Raw genomic sequence first — 20,345 nt, forward strand, 5'->3', positions numbered from 1 at the left:
GCTAACGTACCTAATTAGTCGGCAGTGCGCGGTCGATAATAACGACCCCGGGATAGCTCCGAGAAGCTTCAACGTTCACACGTCACTTGTGATAACGTCCGAAAAGCAGAAAAAAGCATCACTCAAGAAACAACAGTAGTTCATCTCGCCTAGTCGGAATATTTTTATGCGCCTGGATCAGAATGTGATCCTGGAATGATTCTGTCGCACGCGATCAAGCCGTAATTACAACATTTATGCGTAAAATGCCGCCGGGCTAATATGCCAGCCAGACGGAGATTTTCCTCAGCAGGGACCAATTTCATCTGCATTATCCGATGGGATCTGGCCCTTGACCTCTCCCTGACCGCTGGATGACGACAATGACTTCCATTCCCAAGGACAGTATCGTGAAAGAAAGCTTCGAGTAAGTGAGATGTTAGCCGAGATAATTGCAATGTATATTGGCCCCCGATTTTTTTTAATGTTGCTGGGTTGGGCTTGACGAAATTGAAAGACCCATAGCGGTTTAGAAGTTCTTACCGTTCGATCGGGTATAATAATAGGGTAATAGGGGCTTAGGAGGTCCGGGGCGGCCCTTCGATTTCCACCTGGCCTTAAGAAGATCGACAGGGCAGGGTCAACGCTAGGACTCCCAGCACTCCCAACCAGGCATCCGCCGGTGAATTAATACACAAGCTAAAGACCAGGAAATATATTGACTGGCTCCAGTGGCTCTAGCTGCCAAGAGTCGTGGGGAGTTACGTACTCTACTGTACCAGGCATTTACTCCTTACTAACTTACTGTAGTGGAACAATTTACTTCGAAGGGTCTCTTCCCCGTGTCAACGGTTTGATGGTCCGTACGAAGGTTCGGGCCAAAAGTTTGGACCATATGCAGCGGGCACTGATGGCTGAAAGCCGTGTTAACTGGAATATCCTCTTACTGTGTGGCGTTTTTATTTAGTAGCTAAGCTACTTAAATAGGCTTAAGTTATAGCGATCATCCACTAGAATTTAGGGAATGGATCGCTATTAGGTAGCGGTTCTAGCCTAAACCCAATACAGTATGAAAAGCTGCTTATCTAATCGCGCACTGGCCAAGGGACGTGGCTTGATGGTCCAAACTTTTGGCCCGAACCTTCGTACCTGCAGTCATCTTTGGCTGGATTGGAACACGAGGCGGCTGTCAGGCGCGTCCCATCGTCCCAGGTTATACCGCTGCGTGGTTCAAGAAAGCATCCCTCCCTCCCCCCCAAGCAAGAAACGCAAGAAACGCCTTAAGATTCCCGCGAGTGAGTTTCCAGAACCAGAGAAGCTGCCGAAAAAGTCGCCGACGTCGAAGGTTTCTATTCGCTCACTTCAAGGCTGCGATATCTTAACACTAATACTCCTCTCCTACGTCAGGAGAAATCTGTCGGGAAGCGCTGTGAACCTGTGCTTGCCCCGGCTGATACAAATCATCTTGCCTCGTGCCAAAGCTGGAGAATGCTCTACAGCCAAGAATATTTTGCACAGATTTAATCTATGTACTGTGACATCGGGCGTTGCGAATTGACTTTAGAACCCGTCCCCGGTTCTATAATGCAGCGGCCCTGCCTATAACAGAGAGATGCACCGCCTTCGGAGTCTGGCCGAACTCCCCACACTATGGAAGTTTTATTCCCAAACGTATGGTTACCCGTTCTCCTCTAGCGGTTAAAGGTTTAGCACGATCGGTTTACCACGGTCTCATGTAGGTGCAGCGTTGCATTCGGGCGTCTACCAAACCCAGCAAGACGTCGAACCCTGAAACAGATTAAAGGAGCAGCGCCGAACCACGTTTTGTCCCAGGGCATTTTCAGTTTGTCTCACTTCTTTTCATTCATTCCCTCACCGATACGGCCTCGCGGCGTGTACTTTTGCTGCGGAATCTCGTAGCAAGCCGACGCTCGAATGGCCTCGTGACCCTTAAGTGGAATAGTCTACTATGCAGAATGCAGAGTCGACTTCAGCTTATGGAGCTCGACTTGGGGTCTCGAGCCTATCCAGATCTCCGAATTACTGCTTTCCGTCATTGCGCCAGGAAGGACAATTGCTTTTCCACTTATGGCATAGCCGGAGGAATCCTCAACCTGGTAAAAGTCCGCAGAATTGAATTTCCCTGGCTTTCAGCTAGTCAAGCCAAAGTCTCGAAGCTTGAGGATGAGGATGCATAGCAGCGCTCGCACCCTCGTTTCCCTCTCGTTTTGTAATCTAGGATGATCGCATCGACAGTGTGTACGAGAAGCCAGGCATTACTAGCACTACTAGCACAACGGACGGGAACATGACACGGTGAGGTCGAGGTACCTATCTCAATTGTCGAGCCAAATGTTTTACCAGCTACCTGGGTAGGTGGTTTGCGCATGTTCGCATGTTGTACAGCAGTTAGCGCAAGCTGCACGAAGCTGCATCTCATTTAGTCCTTTGCAGGTGGTGTGGCTGCAAACACAGCTTATGTTTTTGTCTCAGCTCCGATTCAGCTAGGAAGTCCATCCAGCTGGCGCCATCGTATTCATTCAGCATTGTAGCCCGGAACTATACTCTCAACTTGCAGGAATATGCCATGAACCGCGTTACATGCTAGTGCCTACGAGGATCAACACAAGCATCGTTTTCTTATCAAATGCTCGGCCGGAGTTAGCACGGGTTCTACAAGCGCACGAATTAGTTTGTCCCAGCAAGCGGCAAGCCTATGCAAAAACCGACGGATCCGGTATCGTGGGATTCTTACCGGAGCCACGGACACAACGGGATACATATTATTCCTAGTTCTGATATATATCCGGCCGAGAGATCAAGACGGGATTCCTCGTCGAAGATTCGAAAATACTTAGCTTCGCCGTTGATGCCACTAAAGTCGCTAACTATGCCGTGAAGGGTTATGCTTGCACGCGTAGCTAAACTTGGCGAGGAATCGAGCGGGCTCTCTGAAACGTCCACGCGCGCTCTAGCTTCTCGAACCCGGCAGTTTGGCGCCCTACACCAAATTGCACTATCGCGACGGCGGCTCTACGAAGCTCAAAATGGATTCGGCCGATTCGCAACTCTACCGCGTTCTAAGCTTAGGCTGGTGGAACCTGACTCTGTCACTACGTGTCGTCGGTATCATATGAATATTTTCCATTTTGTTGAGCAGCGTTAGACACGCGCTGTTGCCCGCCGGGTCACTAGAGACCCGGAGCACTGTACCGTCCCTAACTGCCGGGTTCGATAGGTCCTTCGGGCCCTCGGCTGGCTCCGGTAACATATAAACCCGCGCTTCTACCAACTAGCTTCAGAGCGAGCACTTTACAAGGAAAACCCAGGTGACTGATCAAACTATGTGAGTTTAGGGCTTGACGGGCAGCGCTATTCTTGCTCAATGATCTACACTCTAGACGCATTACTCCGGGTTCTGAGTCAGGTAAGTTAGGTAGGTATTTGTCGGTTTAATCCGCTAACATGTAGGCTCGAACCGATAGGGAATTCTGGGATTATAGATTTTTTTTCTCCATAACTTGAACTAGCAAAGCTTGTCTGTGCTATGTATCGACTCTCTTTAGTTCTGTTGCACAATGGACTCTTGTGACGAGCAAACATGGCATGAGAAAAGGGGCACGGATTTTCTTGCCATCGTTGGCTCGAGTAACCGAATAGATGAGAGTATTTATTCTGACTTCGGTAAATAGAAAACATAGAAAACATAGATTTTAAGAATAATTCCGGGTATGAAATGAGAAAGCAACTTCCTAATTGGTGATAATCTATAATTACAAATATCTTGTTCGCTATTCGTCAACGTATAATCTTACCATCATCCATAATCAACTTCCTCAACCATGAACCACGAACCGGGAGCCTGAATCTCGAATCCTTGTAGTTTAATTACTCTGTGCAACATTCACAATAACGTTTCCAAAGCTTCCATGTTACCGTGACGGTTATGTTTTACGTAAGGATGTGTACACCATTTACCTACCAGGTACTCAATATACGTTCTCCTATCTACATGGCGTCGAGAGATCTCAACATCTGCCTTCCCCTTTTCACTGCATACACACCTTCAGCTCGTAACCGTATGTACCTACCTGCCTTCTATACCCACGCTATAGAACAAGCTAAAGCGACCGCGTCGTTACAGAAATAACGATGTTAGAGTCGAGCACGAAAAAAGTACATATACGACTATAACAGCCTAGTCTATCGATGCTTTACCTACATACATGTCTAAAACCTCATTACTACCTAGTTACATATAGTGCCTATCCGATTATCCGGTCTCCCCAAGACAAAACCCCCCCGTTCGATTCTCCAGAGTCGACCCCGTCGTTCGCGGAGGAACGCGTGTGGGACCGTGTATCTAGGTACGTACGTTGTTTCTCCCAGGGCGCCGGTAGACCCGGGAGACCGGGACAGCATGTAGTATAGTATGTACCTAGTAGTCAAGGTGTATGTATGTAGAAAAGGGGGAGGCCTCTATTACACACAACAAGACCGGTATGCATGTATGTAAGTAGGTATCTAGTCAGCTACATGTATATCTTCCCCCTTCCATTTATGCTATCTCCCCTCCTATCCCCTGACCAAAATCTCCTGCAGGCACCCGCGCGCCCCCCCAATCCTGAACCTGACGATCGGAGTCGACGAGAGACATTCCCGCAGGAACGTTTCCTCGCCCTCGTCGTCTTTTTGTCTCACGATGCGGCAGTGATGGACGGGAGGCAGAAGAAAGGAAAAAAAGGGGGGGCGGGAGGAGGGTGAGGAAAAAGGGGAAAGCAAGCGCAGGTCGAGGAAACGGGCATAGGAGAATTAATCAGGAGATATCTATCAACGACAGGGACATACATGTCTGCGTTAGGTACGTAATCACTAGGTAGGTATGAGAGGCTATGTAACTGGTACCTGGTTCCGCACGTATGGGATGTCTTGATGTATGTCCTCCCAGTACTCTGGGATCTAGGATGGGAGGATGCAGCGTATAGAGGTACATAGATAATATGTAGTAGAGCTTTGCTGTAGTGGATTGTATATCCCTAAGTAGGTACGCAGCATAGACACTACTTACGATCTTGACTATGTACATAGATAATAATATAACTACACCACGTAAATATCCAAACGCGTAAACAGCCCCAAACCTCAAAACCCACCCCTCGCAACAACATCCCCAAACCCAAACCAAACCAAACCCTCATCCCCTTTCGTGACCTCAACCTGAAACGGAGCGCCGCGACACAAGTACGCGCGCGCACGTAGAAACACAGGAAATGCGCAGCGAGGCCGGCCTACCTACATACATACCTACACATAACCAACAGAGATCGCGCGCATGTCGTCCGTATGACATTACACCCATCCCATCCCATCCCACCCCACCCCACTTGCCCACTGTACGTATACAACCCAGCCCCGACGCGGGCCAGTCCAGCGCTATCTATCAAGCCGGTGTTTGCGTCCCGCGTTCGTGGGACCTAGGAACCAGTTCCGCGCCCAGGATCCCAAGCCCAAAAGACACACATACCCTAGGTAGGTAGAATTGAGAAAGAGAGAAAGAAGAACCATACGCTCGGTGTGGCTCGGCGAAGCCCTCCCCTCCCTTCCATATTTCCCTTTTCGTCCTCACATTACACAAGATCGGCTAACCAACATCTCGTCCGTTCGCGCGGGTTTCCATCCATGTTATCGGGAGAACCGCGAAGGTTTGCGCGTAGTATAGGTAGGTACGTATCTAAAGTCCGGGAATATCCTCTTCTCAAATCCCCTTCCCTAGTCGTATATCAATCATCCTTACGGCCGTTGCAAGGCACGCAACAGATTTCCAACGCAGTAGGTACATAATGTAGGCGTGCCAGCAATAATTCCGGTGGTTTGAGGGGTAAAAAGGGCGAGAATTAGGCTGGCCTGGGATCGGAAATTTTAGCTTCTCTCTTCCTTCTCTCCCTGCGAATTGCCGGGTAGGAGAAAAGAATTAGGCGAGTTGTCTCGGGTCGACGCCTGACATGACATGACAATTCCATTTAGTGAACGGTGATCGAGTCGCTATGTGATCCCTGCTCCGATGACGAAGACGCCGTTCGCTTAGCAATTACGTTGGGATTGGGGATTGGGGATTAGGAAGGCCGTCCTCAGGACGCTTTGCTATACTTCATACGTAGATGTCTTGGGTCAATGGAAAAGCCCCAGCCTCAAAATCAGGCCAGACGTTTTAACTGACGCGGTTACCATCATTCTCGAGTCGCGGTCGCGCAGTGGCTCATCTCTTGTCTAAGTGCCACACGAGTAAGAGCAGTGCTAAGACACGCAAGTCTTACCGAGCGACTCTTTTCCCGTCTGAACTTGTATCCGCTCCGCGTTTATCTTCCGACAGATGGAACCCCTTTCCCCTGACGGGAGAACTGCAAGTATCCGACTTACCATCTCCGCGGTATGTAATAAAGCCTGCGCTGCGATGGTGCCAGAGACATGGGAGCAAAAAGACTTGGCGAGCGTTGACGACGGCAATCTCTGGGACGGGTCAGATAACAGTACGAAACATCTTGTTTCACGCGGACAAATAATCTCGTACGACCTAACTTTACAACTTTGGGGTTAGAAGGTCGAGAATTGTTTGTGGTGGGCGTCCGCTCGCTTCTTCCGGCGAAGGGGCTATGCCGTGTTAGGTCATACAGCGATCTGGTGGTCTTGGTGGCCCGATGAGGCGGAGGACGACAGTAAACGTTTGCAACGCCAACTGTATTTGATTACCTTTCGTGGTATAGCATCAGATCTGCCGACGCTTGTCCGGTACGATCGTGGCAAAGCAATAAATAGGACGATAACCCACGTTGAGGCACAATCTGCTCTTAATGAAAGGATGATTGCGCTAACGTCGTGGAACTTTGCAACTTTGCAGATGATACATCTATTAGCCACATCTAGATTTTTGGAATATTTGCTGCCTCCCCCTGAGATGGGATGATCCCCATTAAGATGATGGTATCCAACGCCGTACCATGACATACATGCTAGACAAACAAAAAGATCCAGGAAGATAAATGACTATAAGCGAGACTGCATCGGCGGGAAATTGCTCTCCTGCGGCCACTGCACCTCAGGCCAGATATGGCGAATAGCCTCCCAAATATGACTATTGAAAGATCCCAGTTAGCTAGATGGAAAAGGACAGGGGAAATGGCTAGGTTAAGGGTAGCGTAGCGTAGCGAATTCATACCTAACGTAGACGATGTTCAGCCCATCCCTCACTTCTGAGGGAACCTCTCTAGCGTCTTTCTCGTTTTGCGCCGGCAAGAGGACCGTCTTCACTCCAGCACGGTATGCTCCGATGAGCTTCTCCTTGATTCCACCTACCCTCTTCACGTGACCGGAAAGTTGGAATTCACCCTATTCCAAGTGTCAGTATATTACCAATAGAGGGTTAGGAATAGTAAGACTTACAGTCATGGCCATAGTTGGAGGCACAGGTCGCCCGGAAAGGAGTGATATGAGAGCAATTGCCTGAGCCATACCACTTGACGGACCATCCTTCGGCACGGCACCGGAAGGGCAATGTACGTGTAGACTGCGTTTCATCATGATGTTTTCCGTAGGATCCTGAGTCAACCCTAGTTCGTAGGCATGGTTGCGCACCCAACTTCTTGCAACCTTGACACTTTCCTTCAGCACATCCCCAAGATTACCCGTAAGCTCGACACTTCCATCACCAGGCATGTCAAGAACCTCAATGAAGAGAATACCCCCGTTACCACCAGAGCTGTAAGCAACAAGACCAGTCACTATACCTGGTTGACTGGTTTTCTCCGCTATCTCATCTTCAAACTTTTCGATGCCTAGAATAGCTTCGAGATCCTCAATTGTAATGTCTGCCTTGTATGCCTCCGGATGACCACGATCGTTGGCCTCCACAAACTCGACAGCCTTTGCACGGCATACAGAGCCAATCTCTCGCTCGAGGTTACGGACGCCTGACTCGCGAGTGTAGGACTCAATGATCTTTGAAACTACCTCCTCGCTAAAGCGTACTTGATCTTCTGAAAGGCCATTTACCTTGATCTGCTTAGGAACAAGGTGTTGTAACGCGATATGCTTCTTCTCGAGCGTAGTATATCCGGAGAACTCTAAGGTTTCCATACGATCCAGTAGCGGACCCGGAATTGTGTCGAGAGTGTTCGCTGTAGCAATGAACAGGACTTTGCTTAGATCGATCGGAGTGTTGATATAATGGTCGTGGAATGCGTGGTTTTGCTCTGGATCGAGAACCTCGAGCATTGCAGCCGAAGGATCACCGTTATGGTTCGACATACCCAGTTTATCTATCTCGTCTAACAGGAAGACTGGGTTGGCCACGCCAACTTTCCTCAAACCTTGCACGATCAGACCAGGCATCGCGGCAACGTACGTTCGTCGGTGGCCTCGTATTTCCGCTTCGTCCCTAACACCTCCGAGTGAAATGCGATGAAACTTGCGCCCAAGGGCTGTGGCAATCGATCTAGCTATACTAGTCTTGCCAACACCGGGTGGGCCAACTAAGAGCAAGATAGGAGCCTTTTCGACCCGTTTCTTATTCATCAGCATCTGGACTTTAAGGCCGCTTGCCTTTATCTTCTCTTCCAATTCGGGGTCAAGCGTCGCGCCCTCCTTCGCAGCACCTTTACTGGACTCCAGATCGGCGGTCTCCTGTTCGGCTTGTTTGATTTGATGGTTCACTTGTTCATTCGCCGACTGCATCAACCTGACGATGGTAAGGTAAGAGAGCAAGCGCTTCTTCACTTTTTGGATACCGTAATGGTCACCATCAAGCTGCTTCCTGGCGGTTTCTAATGTGCCAACGCTGATTGGGTCATCGGTAACGATGGACCATGGTACCTCCGCTAACGTTTCGAGATACGTCCTGACAACTTGATATTCGGCTTGTGCTGGCATCATCTGTTTCAATCGCTTGAATTCTCTCTCGGCTACCTTAGCAGCTTCAGGTGGGAGCTTAGCATCTTCTATCTTTTTCTCGAGATCTGCCAGATCATCCGGATCATGCTGCTCGCCCGGACCTCCGCCAAACAAACTGAACGGCGAACCGGCACCGAAAGCGAACCCAGGCGAAGTTGGCTTGAGTCCTGGACGCGGTGATTTTGTGATTCGCTTCTTGTCGTTTACTTTATCCGTGTCTTCCGGTTCCCCTTGGACAGGGACACCCGTACTGGTAATGGTGGTAACCTTGATGTTGCCCTTAAGTTCGTCCACCGAACGCTCTAATATCTCGATCACCCTCTGCATACGATCCGAAACGTCGACAGCAGCGAGGACCTGGAGCTTTTCCTCGAGCGAGCCATCGATCACATTCATCATAAAGTCAGCGAGCGAGCCCCCTTCGGCAGGTGCCTTCCTGGCAATGAATTGCTCAAGTCTTCGTGATAGAAGAGGATTCAGACCTCCACTTCCGCTAGATAGTAGGAACGCCGACACGCGGAGATAAGATACTAGCTCCCTCGATAGGCGCTTTAGAGTACCGAAAAGCTCTTGATAATCGGGTCTCTGCAAGTCCTGGGGACTGACTTGATCGGCATGGGGCAACACCCTTGCCTCGAAGAAGGGACGCTCTTGGGTTACCTTCTCGATAGTAACTCTCGAGGTGCCTTGCACGAGCAGGTTGAACTCAGCCCCATTCTGACCTTGGATCGCACTGATCTTGCCGGAGACTCCATAGCCATACAGCTTCTCCGCCTTTATATTATTCTTATCCACGCTCGTGAGCTTGTCATATTTATCCGGATTCAGCTCCAACAACGGTTGGCCACGGCGATTGAGCAGTGGCGACATTAAAGGCACACAAACAACGGGGATCTGGTCGACTCGTCTCGATCCTTTGGAGGCACGTGTGTACATACTCGAAATCAATGCGGGTATATCGGAACGACTCGCTGGTACCGGTATTCGTATAACCGATCCGGGAAAGAGGACGTTGTTCTTTCCCAAGGGGATCACGGGCATGACGACCGGTTGCGCCATGTTGACTTATTTTCCCCTTTGGTTCGTGCGCGATTGGCCGAGGATGGAAGCAATGTAAACAGTAATAAATATCACACAAAATGCAAGTGGTATCGCTGCTATGTTACACAAATAAGCAGACAGGACGACAAATAAGTGTCGTCTGATATATTAGATTCAGATATATGGATGACTTTAGATTTGTTGAGGGTGGATGTATGATGTGTATGGATGTATGGAGGATAAAGGGTTGGATATTTTGATGTCAGTGGCTCGAAGTTTATTGTAGCATTGATGTAGGTATTGATGTACAATGCAGAAGTACATACAGGCATCATCACACCCATTGATGCGCGCGACTAAGCGACTCAGTGCCCTGTAGGCTACGTAGCTCAGGCTCCAGGACAGTTGTCCAGCTAGCCTAGGTACTTTAAGCTTCAGGGGTGAGTTTGGTTGGTTAGCGTGCCGTTCCTTCCAGAAGCTGCGGGAACGGCGAACCAAAACAGGACTTACCGAGGCTCAAACGCTGCGTCTTGTGCCAGCACCCCGGATTCGACCCGGCATCAGGCCGAAAACTCCACCTCACGAGATTCTTGCGGCTAAAAACATTGTGATAATCAATTATATAGATGTGATAATGTGTGATTGATGAGCTGGCACTGTAAGAGTTAACTGTACATATTATATCCACTCGACAACCTTGAAACCTTGAAAACCTTGGAGGTATTCAAGTATTTAAGTCAAGCCAGGTACCTAAGTACCCTGTGGTGTGGCTTTATAGCGGTCTTAGCACTAGGTAATAGGTACTAGCCACAGCAGGTGCCTACGTGTAGTACGGGCGACTACCCCGCGATTTAGCGCATCCATTCAAGAAATTCAATTAAAAAGTTCCCGTCGCGTAAACCGCCATCTAAACGCGTCTCATCCCAAGCACTATCCAAACCATCCGACAACTTACATCACCCTTACTTACTACCTAGTTACAAAGGGTATCATCATGACTTGTATGTGACCCTAAACCATTTCCTCAAGTGTCATATAGCCTTGGAACAGCATTGCCAAGTACGAACAAGATTCAATCAATCTATCTCCGCTCGATACCATCCTCCAATGCTCACAAGGCTATACGACACTTGAAGCCCTCCTACCCCCAGAACGATACTTCCCCCATATACTAACACCCCATCCCACAGCCTACGGCGGCTACTCACGCACCAACTACAACGCCACCGGCGGCGACGACAGCGGCGGCTTCTTCGGGGGCTCTCAAATCTCCGGCTCACAAGGGGGCACCAAGCACCCATCCGAAGAGTCGCTGCGCCCGGTAACCGTGAAACAGATAATCGACGCAGAGCAAGCCTTCGGCAGCGACGGGACGTTCCGGATCGACGGGGTGGACGTATCGCAAGTGACGTTCGTGGGGATGGTGCGGCAGATCAGCCCACAGACGACGAACATAACATACCGACTCGACGACGGCACGGGAGTGGTGGAGGTGAAGCAGTGGCTGGACCCGGACAAACAGGAGACGGACGCGGGAGCGAAGGGGTCTGCGTTCCGGGAGGAGCAGTACGTGCGCGTGTGGGGACGACTGAAGAGTTTCGGGAACAAGCGACATGTAGGCGCGCACGTCATCAAGCCAGTGACGGATTTCAACGAGGTGAACTACCACCTGCTGGAAGCGACGTACGTGCACCTGTTCTTCACGAAAGGGGGTGGGATGGCGGGGGCCGGGGGCATGGGTGCGGGTGGAGACGGCAACGCGGCGGAGGACGACAGCATGTTTGTCGAGAACAACGACGCGGCGTTCCTGCGGGGCGCGACGCCGCGCGCGAAGAAGATGTACCAGTACCTGAACCAGTCGAAGAGCAACGAGGGCGTGAATATCCATATCATTGCGCGCGACACGGGCATGACGGTCCAGGACGCCATGACGGCTGCGGAGGAGTTGCTGGGTAATGGCAAGGTCTACACTACGCTTGACGACGAGACGTTCGCTCTTCTAGAGGGATTCTAAAACTACCTACATATGGACGTTTAGCATGATAAAAGCTAGTGGGGTGAGCAGGCCTATCGTCGATGGTACATCCAGGCGTTCTAAGCACGAGAAATTATGAGCTAAGTAGATACGGGTCGGAAATCACACGGGCACGACAAAGAATGGAACCAAGGTGTATACTGAATGGCCTTATTATGGGCTATCTATCTACCTAGATACGAAACGATTGACTAATGATACCTAAAATGAGGACCCACAGATAATGACAACGAGCAACCCCAAGCATCTTCGATCAAAGTGACTCGTAACTAAACTAATCAGTCCCAGCCCAACCCAACTCAGACGGAACCGAAGACCTGCAGCCACAATGAAGCAGCGTCGTAAGTCCGGCAAAACCCGTACCTAGTATTAGAAAAGGGTATTTCCTAACCAGTCGTCATCAAGCAAAAAAAAGGAGCGTGAGAAAGTAAAATCCAAGAGCTAGCTAGCCCATACGAGGTCCTAGAAGCAAAGTTTGTGTAATTGTAAGTAAGCAAGCAAGCAAAACAAAAGCAACAACCACGCAAAAGCAAACGCGAAAAGACGGAAGCGGTCTGTCTGTCAACCACTGAAGCGTCATCGGATCACAAGAACATTTCGATCACACATTAAATCCCTTTGTCAGCTATTCATCGTGATGTTCAATCGTCATCGTCATCAACAGCATCAGCAGCCGTAACACGGCAGCGGCAACGTCAGCACAACAGCAAACTTTCAATCATCGATCCTTACATCATCTTAAACCCGGCGTTGAGCTTGATGGGGATCGAGTTGGCCAGCTTCTGCGGCTCGCGGACCATGATGGTCAAGCGGACGGGCGACTTGCTGTCGGCGCCGAGGTAGATGTCTCTCTTGGCCTCGAAGCCGAACTTCTTATAGTAAGAGTTATTCTTCAACGAGCTGGACTCGAGGTACATGGGTCGGCCCTCCGCATCAGCCTGTAAACATTCAGCACGCAGATATATATAGACATGGGTTGTGAAGCTGCGATAAGGGGTTGGTTAGGTAATCAAAGGTCCTGATCGGATGGAGCTCGACCGCCTCTTGATATTGCCCCCTTCCCCCTACCTTGTCCACGACAAGTAACGTACCTTGGAGGCCATCTGCTGGATAAGCTTTCTCGCGTAGCCTCTACGCTGGCCGGCGGGCTTGGTGCCCAGGTAGACCAGGTAGTAGCACTCGTTGTCCCTGTCACCCATGGTCTCAACCTTTGCGTTGTGGAGCACCGGTAGCAGCTCTTTGTAGTAGCGCTTCCGGCCCTCCGCAGACAGTTGATAGTAGAGTCTCCACATACCACTGCGGATGACGGTCATCCAGTCGTCCATCTCCTGGCCTGGCGGCATCCTGTATATCACAAAGCGAAACATGTCAGTCAACACGATATTTTAGTTGGGTCTTACCAAGTTAGACGCCGGGAAACAGCAAACCCGAGTTGAGGCCACGTATCGACTCTCGGAATGGTGCGCATACGCAGCCTAGAGCCCTAGATTTCTTTTCCCCGGTTGCCTCTCTTGATCTGATGTCTGATGGCAAACTCACCAGAGCGCCACACCCTCGTAATCCGGTCCGATGGTCGTCACGATGCCCCTGTAACAGTGAGCTGCCACGATGTAGTTGAAGATGTCGACGTGGAGCCTCCATTTGACCTCGTCATCGACACCGACCATGTCGTCCGAATCGAGGAGGTACTGTGCCAATTCATCAGTAGCAAAGGCTTGCGCTAGAGATAGCGCTGCTTCCTTGTACTCCGATATTCCGATTGCACGGACTTGACCCTCCCATGTTTGAGGGATGAGAGAACGCGTCTTCAACTCAACAAGGGAAACACTGTTGCTTACGTGCTCCATGCTGGGCGGCTTTCTACTCAAACCTTTGGCGCCTACGGCCGACGAAATATGATTAGTCACTGTGGTCTGACATTGCGAACAAGGGTGCGAATACGAAGATAGGTAGGTAGTTAAGGTGTAGATAGTTGCAAGCAGCGAGTGGGTGAGGCCACTCACTTTAATTATTATTACTTGATATATCCTGTATACTATCTCCTGTGTGAACTCTAGAGAGTTGCGTTCTGGAGATAGGCATAAATCTCGCGGGATGAGCTAAGCAATTGAGGCTCGTGCGAAGGTCAACAGACATCAATGTTGTCTTGACGAGGGTTCCTTTCCTAGAAACTGAAGGTGTTGTAATTTCAGACAACGGGCGACGTCACGGGGAAAGTAGACGAGGAAGCCCCAGAGTCCGACGGTTGACCGGAAATTTTGAAATTGGATTGAAGCAATGAGATGTGACTAGCGACAAAGAGCGACTAGCGAGAACAAAGAATTGATATTCTTGTAAGTAACTAATCCCGTATGAAGAGATCGGTGTGGTATAGCAAGATTAATCAGCGGTATAGGTAGATATTATTGTGTTATTGTGTTGTTATAACCTCGAAAGTGACTTGTGGCAACCAAGTATATTTTCCCAGGTTGGTGAGAGAAACGAGGGTAAAAGGAATTAGCGTTTCTGAGCGCCCGGGGGTCCTTAAAGAGTTGGCGAGCTCGGTGTACAAAGCACAGTGTATAATCAGCAGGTGAGGCGAGGAGCCAAGGGAGAGTCGCGCGGGATGGGATGCAGAAAGCCTGAATAGTCGATGGTAAGCTGAGGGAGCCGCAGAGGTCGTAGCACTGCAATGCGACCAACCAGCCACTAGAGACTAGAGACTAGAAGTATGACACTATCCCATCCCTATCCATAGCATCCATCCATGGCATCCATGACATCCATGACATCCATGCCCCTCGTGGACTGCTACGTAGTCCGAAATAATAGTGCGTAACCGGTAGTGGCGAAGAAGAACCAGTAGGAGCCAGCAGGAGCCGGTAGTAGCCAGTAGGAGTCGGTATACAAGAAGTCTCATATCAGGATCTACCATTGGCTAGCCGGTACAGCGGATAACGGCAACGGCCGTCTGGGCACTTTACATAAGTCGCCTATCGAATTCGTGGTCACAGTGCGTCCGACCCAACAACTTGGAATAACTCGTTTCCAGGCTTGACCGCATACATTGTCGCATACATTGTAGCATACATTGTACACCAGTCTCGTGCGCGGAGGTGGTGTGAAGGAGGGTTTGATTGCTTGCCTATTGGGGATGACAGGTAGTTGTGCAGTGGTGTTTTCGAGGTGTGGGAGAGTGATGGAAGAGGGTGGGATCGCTATTGGTTAGATCGTGGGTTTAGATTGTTAGCTTGTTAGATGGTTAGACCAGACAACCTTGGAAGCCGTATCGCTTAGTTCTTAATAATACCTCGCCGTAAACAGCGCTCAGGTCGCCCAGGTGTCCCAGGTTGTTGTCAACAGACGATCCCACGTTATCGCACATCCAACCATATCCAACGTCCACTAGAAACTTGTCTCGTCCGTTCCCCGGGAGTACTGGATGCACTGCTTGCAGCTTACTTACATCGTCACCTGATACTGAAACTTGATCTTGACGTCGGCCCTGGCATTTTTGAAATCAACAAGTAGGTATATAGTAGTACAAAGTTCGGAGCCCCGGAATTTAGATAGTCGGCGCTTGATGCGGCCAGCCCAATGTTGAGATCTGACAGCCATCCGGTTGGGCTATGTTTCACCGCAGGCGCAGGATGAGGAAGAGCGTGGGGTTGCAGTACAATTGCGGTTTTTATTTCCGGATGGAGTCATGACTCCAGATTATCCAGGTTATCCCAAGTCTTGAGCTCATCTTTTTTCATAGCTTATTCGTATTCTCGGGTTCTGGTGTATGCGTATGCGTATGCATTCTTAGTAGTAGCAGTAGTAGTAGTGGTATCTTCAAATGTTTCTAAAGTCTAGAAGGTTAGAGCGGTATACTTTATCTCCCCCCTGGAACCGGGGAGGGACATTTGCCTTAATTGGTTAATTCAGTGGTTGATTTAGTGGTTGATTGGTAGGTGCGATGACATTTTAAACGGGGATTTGCATGTTTGAAACGACGAAGCAAATGTTAACCCCCCGCTCTGAAAAAAGTACCGCTTAAGGGATATCTATTGAAATATGCAGTTCGCCATTGGTGTAAGACACGTACTTGGCCTAAGGCCTAAATCTATTCGTCCTTTACCAGATCATCTTGCTGATAAATCAGAAAAAAAGAAAGAAAAGAAGCAAAAGAAATGACTCTCTTCCCCCCTCCTAGATCGTAGTATCTTCCTCAAAGTCCGGATTCACATGCGTCTGATTTCCTGCTCGTTGGTGTACTTCTCGAGACCGGAATCAAGATTCTCCCACCATTCGAAAAGCATAGACTCGCATATGAGTTTAAACCAAGGTGTGAATGTTAGCTTCGGGTCCTTGAACTGAGCCTTTAACTCATCGGGGGTAACGTATTTCGCATCCTTAACTTCATTGGGGTTGGGATCTATATCAACATTCGCCTTGATGAAGAGAATGTAGTCAACTTGTCACACCGGTCAGCACTCTATTACAACGCCGATATGAGCCCTCTATTCGCTTACTCTCGTGTTCACCCCATTTACCATCGCTGGGGGCCTTATAGTGGATTCGGGTCAGGAAGTGGAAATCTTCGAACGGAACCTGTTCCTTCTTGATGCCCAGCTCGTGATCGAGTTTTCGCTGTGCGGCACGCTTCACACCCTCAACCGAGTCCGGCAAGTTTGAGCCGGTCTCGCCGGGGATACCCAAGGGATGCGAACAACATGTGTTCGTCCACATGTCAGGGAACGTGATCTTCTCGGAAGCTCGTTGCTGGAGGAGTAATCGGTTTTTATCATCGAATAGGAAGCAGGAGAAAGCTCGGTGCAACAATCCTTTGTCGATATTGGTCATTAGATGGCCTACGAGGTCAGCCAAGGCTCTACAATCTAGTCTTGAGTCACCACATACATAGCTTCTTGCTAGCGGTTCCAATTGGGTTGTCGTCGTTGTCGAGAACGATGCACACCTCGTCCATTAGTCGAATCTGCTCGGCATCGTGACCCTCTAGCTCCGCCGAGCTGGTGTCTATATCTGGAAATAGACGAAGGATGGTCTCGGCCGATGGGCCATTCTGTGTAACTGTTGTTGTAGTGGACATGGTGACTTATGATCTATAGATACTACCTAATTCTTTGTTCACCGACCGCAATGTTTCGATTTCTTAAGAAAAGGAGAGGGGCAATGCGGGACGATCCCAAGATTTTGGGCGACTTAGGAAATCGTTGCGACCTAGGTTTCGGTATCGATAGTAAATGGGTGGACCCTTGGTGGGGAAATTCGAATTTCAATGGGACCCGAGTATTTTTTAGGGGTCGCAACTAGCGTCAAAACCCACGGACCACACAACATACCAATCTGCAATCTAGATTATTACCTAATTAAACTTCCATGGTTATAGATAGACTCTCGCCTATCGGAGGGAATCAGCCTCAAAATGCAATACAATCATTTTATGTATCAAATTATTCGGATACTGTGCGGATGGTTACCTAAATACATAGGTATACGTACCTACTAGTTTGCGGTGGCGTCTATCTAGATTCCTACCTGAATATTAAAAAGCATGGATATCATTCCGACACGGCTTGAACCTTTCTGTTGTGATACCGCGCTCTATGCATACATATCATACACAACTATCCAGCCATACGTCGACAAATCGCGCAAAATGACACAAACTGCGCCCTGTTGCGTTGGTTGAAGAATACGCATGTAATACACTGCATACGCCAACATCTCGTCATTTCTCGCAATCTCGCAATTATCTTATCAACCAGCCGCATTCCGGTTCTCCGCGTCCCGAGCCGACTGTTCCCAATCCGAAATGTAAGTATACCAGTACTCGACGCCGGCGACGCTGTCACATGTAACCATTAGCACATCCTTTCGAGCGAGGTGTTTACAGAGGAAGGGCGAAGAGAAAGGAAATCCGACTTACAGAGCCAATCCTATTGTGGTGCCCAACCATAAGCCCGTGAGCTTCCAGTCGAGAAGGAAAGCTGTCGTAAACGAAATTGGCAAAGCAATAATGTAGTAGATCGACAAATTTGCGTAACCACCGAATGACTGCTTTCCGATTCCACGAAGAAGTCCGTGGGCAACAGCTGCGAGACCGTCAAAAACTTGCATGCAGGCAACTAACGGCATGACCTTCGCCACCAAGCCGATGACTTCTTCGTCTTGTGTGAATAGCAGAGGAAGTTGATAGCGGAGACCCGCAAGCAAGCACAGGTTGAATAATCCAATAAGACATCCCGCCCAAAAAGCCTTTGACCTGTTAGCTGATGCGTCTCACCGCCCATTCGACAACAACAAACTTACCACTTTGGCTGACGTCTTGGCTGCGTTTATTAACCCCGCTCCTATCAAGTTGGCAACCCGTGTAGAGGCCGCGATTGAGACGGGAAAAGGGATCATAAAGGTTGTTGACGTCAATGTAACCAAAATACTCTGCGCCGCCAGATACGTCGTCCCGAATTGGCTTGTCGCCAATGTAAGAATTTCGAAGGCGAACCATTCAGCCATCACCATGATCATCCCAGGTAACGCAAGCTTGACCATCGGGCCTTTGTTGTGTCAGTGGTCAGTTCATTACGACGTCAAGCTATTGAGTTATTGAACTCACCCCAATTTGTAAGAGCACGACGGGTGAAACCTCCCCAGCATTGTGACCCATCCACAAACGCCACGTACGCAAGTAGCAAGAGAGGCATCAATGTTTGCGTTATCGCAACCGAAATAGGGGCACCGATAAATCCCCACCCGAAATGCCAAACGAGGAGCCAGTTGACAAGAATATTTAAGGGCGCGGCAACCAACAACACGTAAGTCGTTGCAACAAAGAGTCCTTGTGACTGAACAAACCGCTTTCCTGCTTCGAACGCAGCGAAGCCAGGTACACCAGCTGTCACGATTCGAAGGTAAAGACCTGCGAGCTTGGCAGAACGCGCATCGGGTACTATGTGAAGTAGTATATCTTCAGCGAAGAAGAAAAGTACGGCCGCCGGGATAACAAGCGACCACAAGAAATATGTCATCCGTTGGCATTGTAAGCCTACTAGATGTTTGTGACCAGAGCCATATGCCTGGGCGCATAGAGTATCCAAACTCGTCGCTAGTCCCTGCATGGGCGCATAGCAAAGAATATTTGCTGTCATGGTAGCCACTGAATCTTCATTAGTAGAAATAAAGACAGATGAGATAACCCAACTTACAACTAACAGCACCTAGCTCTATCTTTCCGATCCTTCCAACAGCAAATATGCTAGCAATGTTGATACTATATTGCAACAGGAACGTCAAGATCAGCGATCGCGAGTAAATCGCAATTGTCTGTGCTTCTCTCTGCCATGTCGTCTCTAGCTTTCCGGAAGCTACAGCAGCCTCCCACTGATCATTTAAACGATCATGGGGTAAAGTTAAGGAGCTAGGTCTATCGCCTAGCAAAGGTGAAGACTCGGACGGCTGAATAGTGATTCTAGGAACCTCTTCATCACTTGGCGTTCTGCGAATTTTAGTGCTGAAAAGAGCCTTATACAGCTTTGAGAGCATCCCGGGCCGTTCTTCTGGGGTGTGTTTCGGCGGAAGAAAATGGTTGTCTCTCAGAAGACTGCGCTCAGCATTGCGAGATTGTTTCTTCTCGATCCTCGTGAGAACAGGCTCGTTCACGGGATCGATCACTATGCTTGGCCTTCTAAAGCCAAAAGCAACGCCGGTGGGCTGGGTGTATAAGACAGGCCCGCTTTCAGGTTCAGACTCTGATTCAGGCTCGTCGTCATCGAACACATCTTCCTCAGCCTCGTCCTCGGTGCATTCCGCGATATCTCTAGCCAAGATCTCCTGTGCTATGGGAGAAGCAGATGTGAAGGACGAAGCGATATCCAATCCTCTCCTCGTCTGCGGGATCGGTTTTGAGTGTGACATTTTGACGGTCTCTTGGGCAACTCTGATGGACTTTTAAGAACTCCGGAGGACGAGGTTGCCCCTCGGTGTGCTACTCAATTACAAATAAGAAAAGCAAGCCTGGTAAGACAAGAGGCTAGTGAGGTTGGACGAAGTGACTCATCAAATATGGGAAAGCAACAAGATCTCTTTATTACTGTAGAAGTTTTGATTTGAAAAAGATGAGGTTTATCACGGTTAGTATTATGAGGTTGTCAAGTTAAACCGACTTATCTTGATAACCTAACACCTTAAGGAACCTAGACAGTTAGATCGACTCGAGCTTATGGCCCTTTATCTTAGGGGGTCCATATTTAAAGGCGGTTAAGAAATACAATTCCGGGGCTGGGCTCCCCGCCAGCCCGCTTAATGCCCGCCACCGGAGCTCACTATTAAGCAGTTAAGTTGTCTCGTCTCGGTTTAGTCTTAG

At 49.3% G+C, this 20,345-nt stretch overlaps 5 protein-coding genes across 5 annotated transcripts; 1 reads left to right on the top strand and 4 right to left on the bottom strand.

The window, feature by feature from the left end:
* Positions 1-6,797: 6,797 nt before the first annotated feature.
* GGS22DRAFT_65740 (Lon protease-like protein 2, peroxisomal) lies at positions 6,798-10,242 on the bottom strand. Its single transcript, XM_047967699.1, has 3 exons — positions 7,417-10,242; positions 7,193-7,362; positions 6,798-7,108 (listed from the first exon to the last, which is right to left on the bottom strand). Exons 1-3 carry the CDS (start codon positions 9,979-9,981, stop codon positions 7,021-7,023), a joined length of 2,823 nt encoding a protein of 940 aa, XP_047822822.1. The 5' UTR covers positions 9,982-10,242; the 3' UTR covers positions 6,798-7,020.
* Positions 10,243-10,827: 585 nt separating this feature from the next.
* GGS22DRAFT_65755 (replication protein A, subunit RPA32) lies at positions 10,828-12,520 on the top strand. The gene is made up of 2 exons (XM_047967700.1): positions 10,828-10,964; positions 11,154-12,520. The coding sequence occupies exons 1-2, from the start codon at positions 10,958-10,960 to the stop codon at positions 11,975-11,977; spliced, it is 831 nt and encodes a 276-aa protein (XP_047822823.1). The 5' UTR covers positions 10,828-10,957; the 3' UTR covers positions 11,978-12,520.
* Positions 12,352-14,341, bottom strand: GGS22DRAFT_65761 (uncharacterized protein). Its single transcript, XM_047967701.1, has 4 exons — positions 14,002-14,341; positions 13,538-13,877; positions 13,090-13,342; positions 12,352-12,936 (listed from the first exon to the last, which is right to left on the bottom strand). The coding sequence occupies exons 2-4, from the start codon at positions 13,843-13,845 to the stop codon at positions 12,727-12,729; spliced, it is 771 nt and encodes a 256-aa protein (XP_047822824.1). The 5' UTR covers positions 13,846-13,877; positions 14,002-14,341; the 3' UTR covers positions 12,352-12,726.
* A 1,510-nt stretch (positions 14,342-15,851) lies between these two features.
* GGS22DRAFT_152872 (Isopentenyldiphosphate isomerase) lies at positions 15,852-17,436 on the bottom strand. The gene is made up of 3 exons (XM_047959752.1): positions 16,883-17,436; positions 16,495-16,833; positions 15,852-16,436 (listed from the first exon to the last, which is right to left on the bottom strand). The coding sequence occupies exons 1-3, from the start codon at positions 17,070-17,072 to the stop codon at positions 16,204-16,206; spliced, it is 762 nt and encodes a 253-aa protein (XP_047822825.1). The 5' UTR covers positions 17,073-17,436; the 3' UTR covers positions 15,852-16,203.
* Positions 17,417-20,307, bottom strand: GGS22DRAFT_152873 (multidrug and toxin extrusion protein). Its single transcript, XM_047959753.1, has 5 exons — positions 19,189-20,307; positions 18,600-19,139; positions 18,296-18,540; positions 17,913-18,241; positions 17,417-17,831 (listed from the first exon to the last, which is right to left on the bottom strand). Exons 1-5 carry the CDS (start codon positions 19,895-19,897, stop codon positions 17,744-17,746), a joined length of 1,911 nt encoding a protein of 636 aa, XP_047822826.1. The 5' UTR covers positions 19,898-20,307; the 3' UTR covers positions 17,417-17,743.
* Between the last annotated feature and the right edge of the window lie 38 nt (positions 20,308-20,345).

The sequence above is a fragment of the Annulohypoxylon maeteangense genome (genome assembly GCF_022496945.1).
Source record: "Annulohypoxylon maeteangense strain CBS 123835 unplaced genomic scaffold GGS22scaffold_2, whole genome shotgun sequence".
NCBI lineage: Eukaryota > Fungi > Ascomycota > Sordariomycetes > Xylariales > Hypoxylaceae > Annulohypoxylon > Annulohypoxylon maeteangense.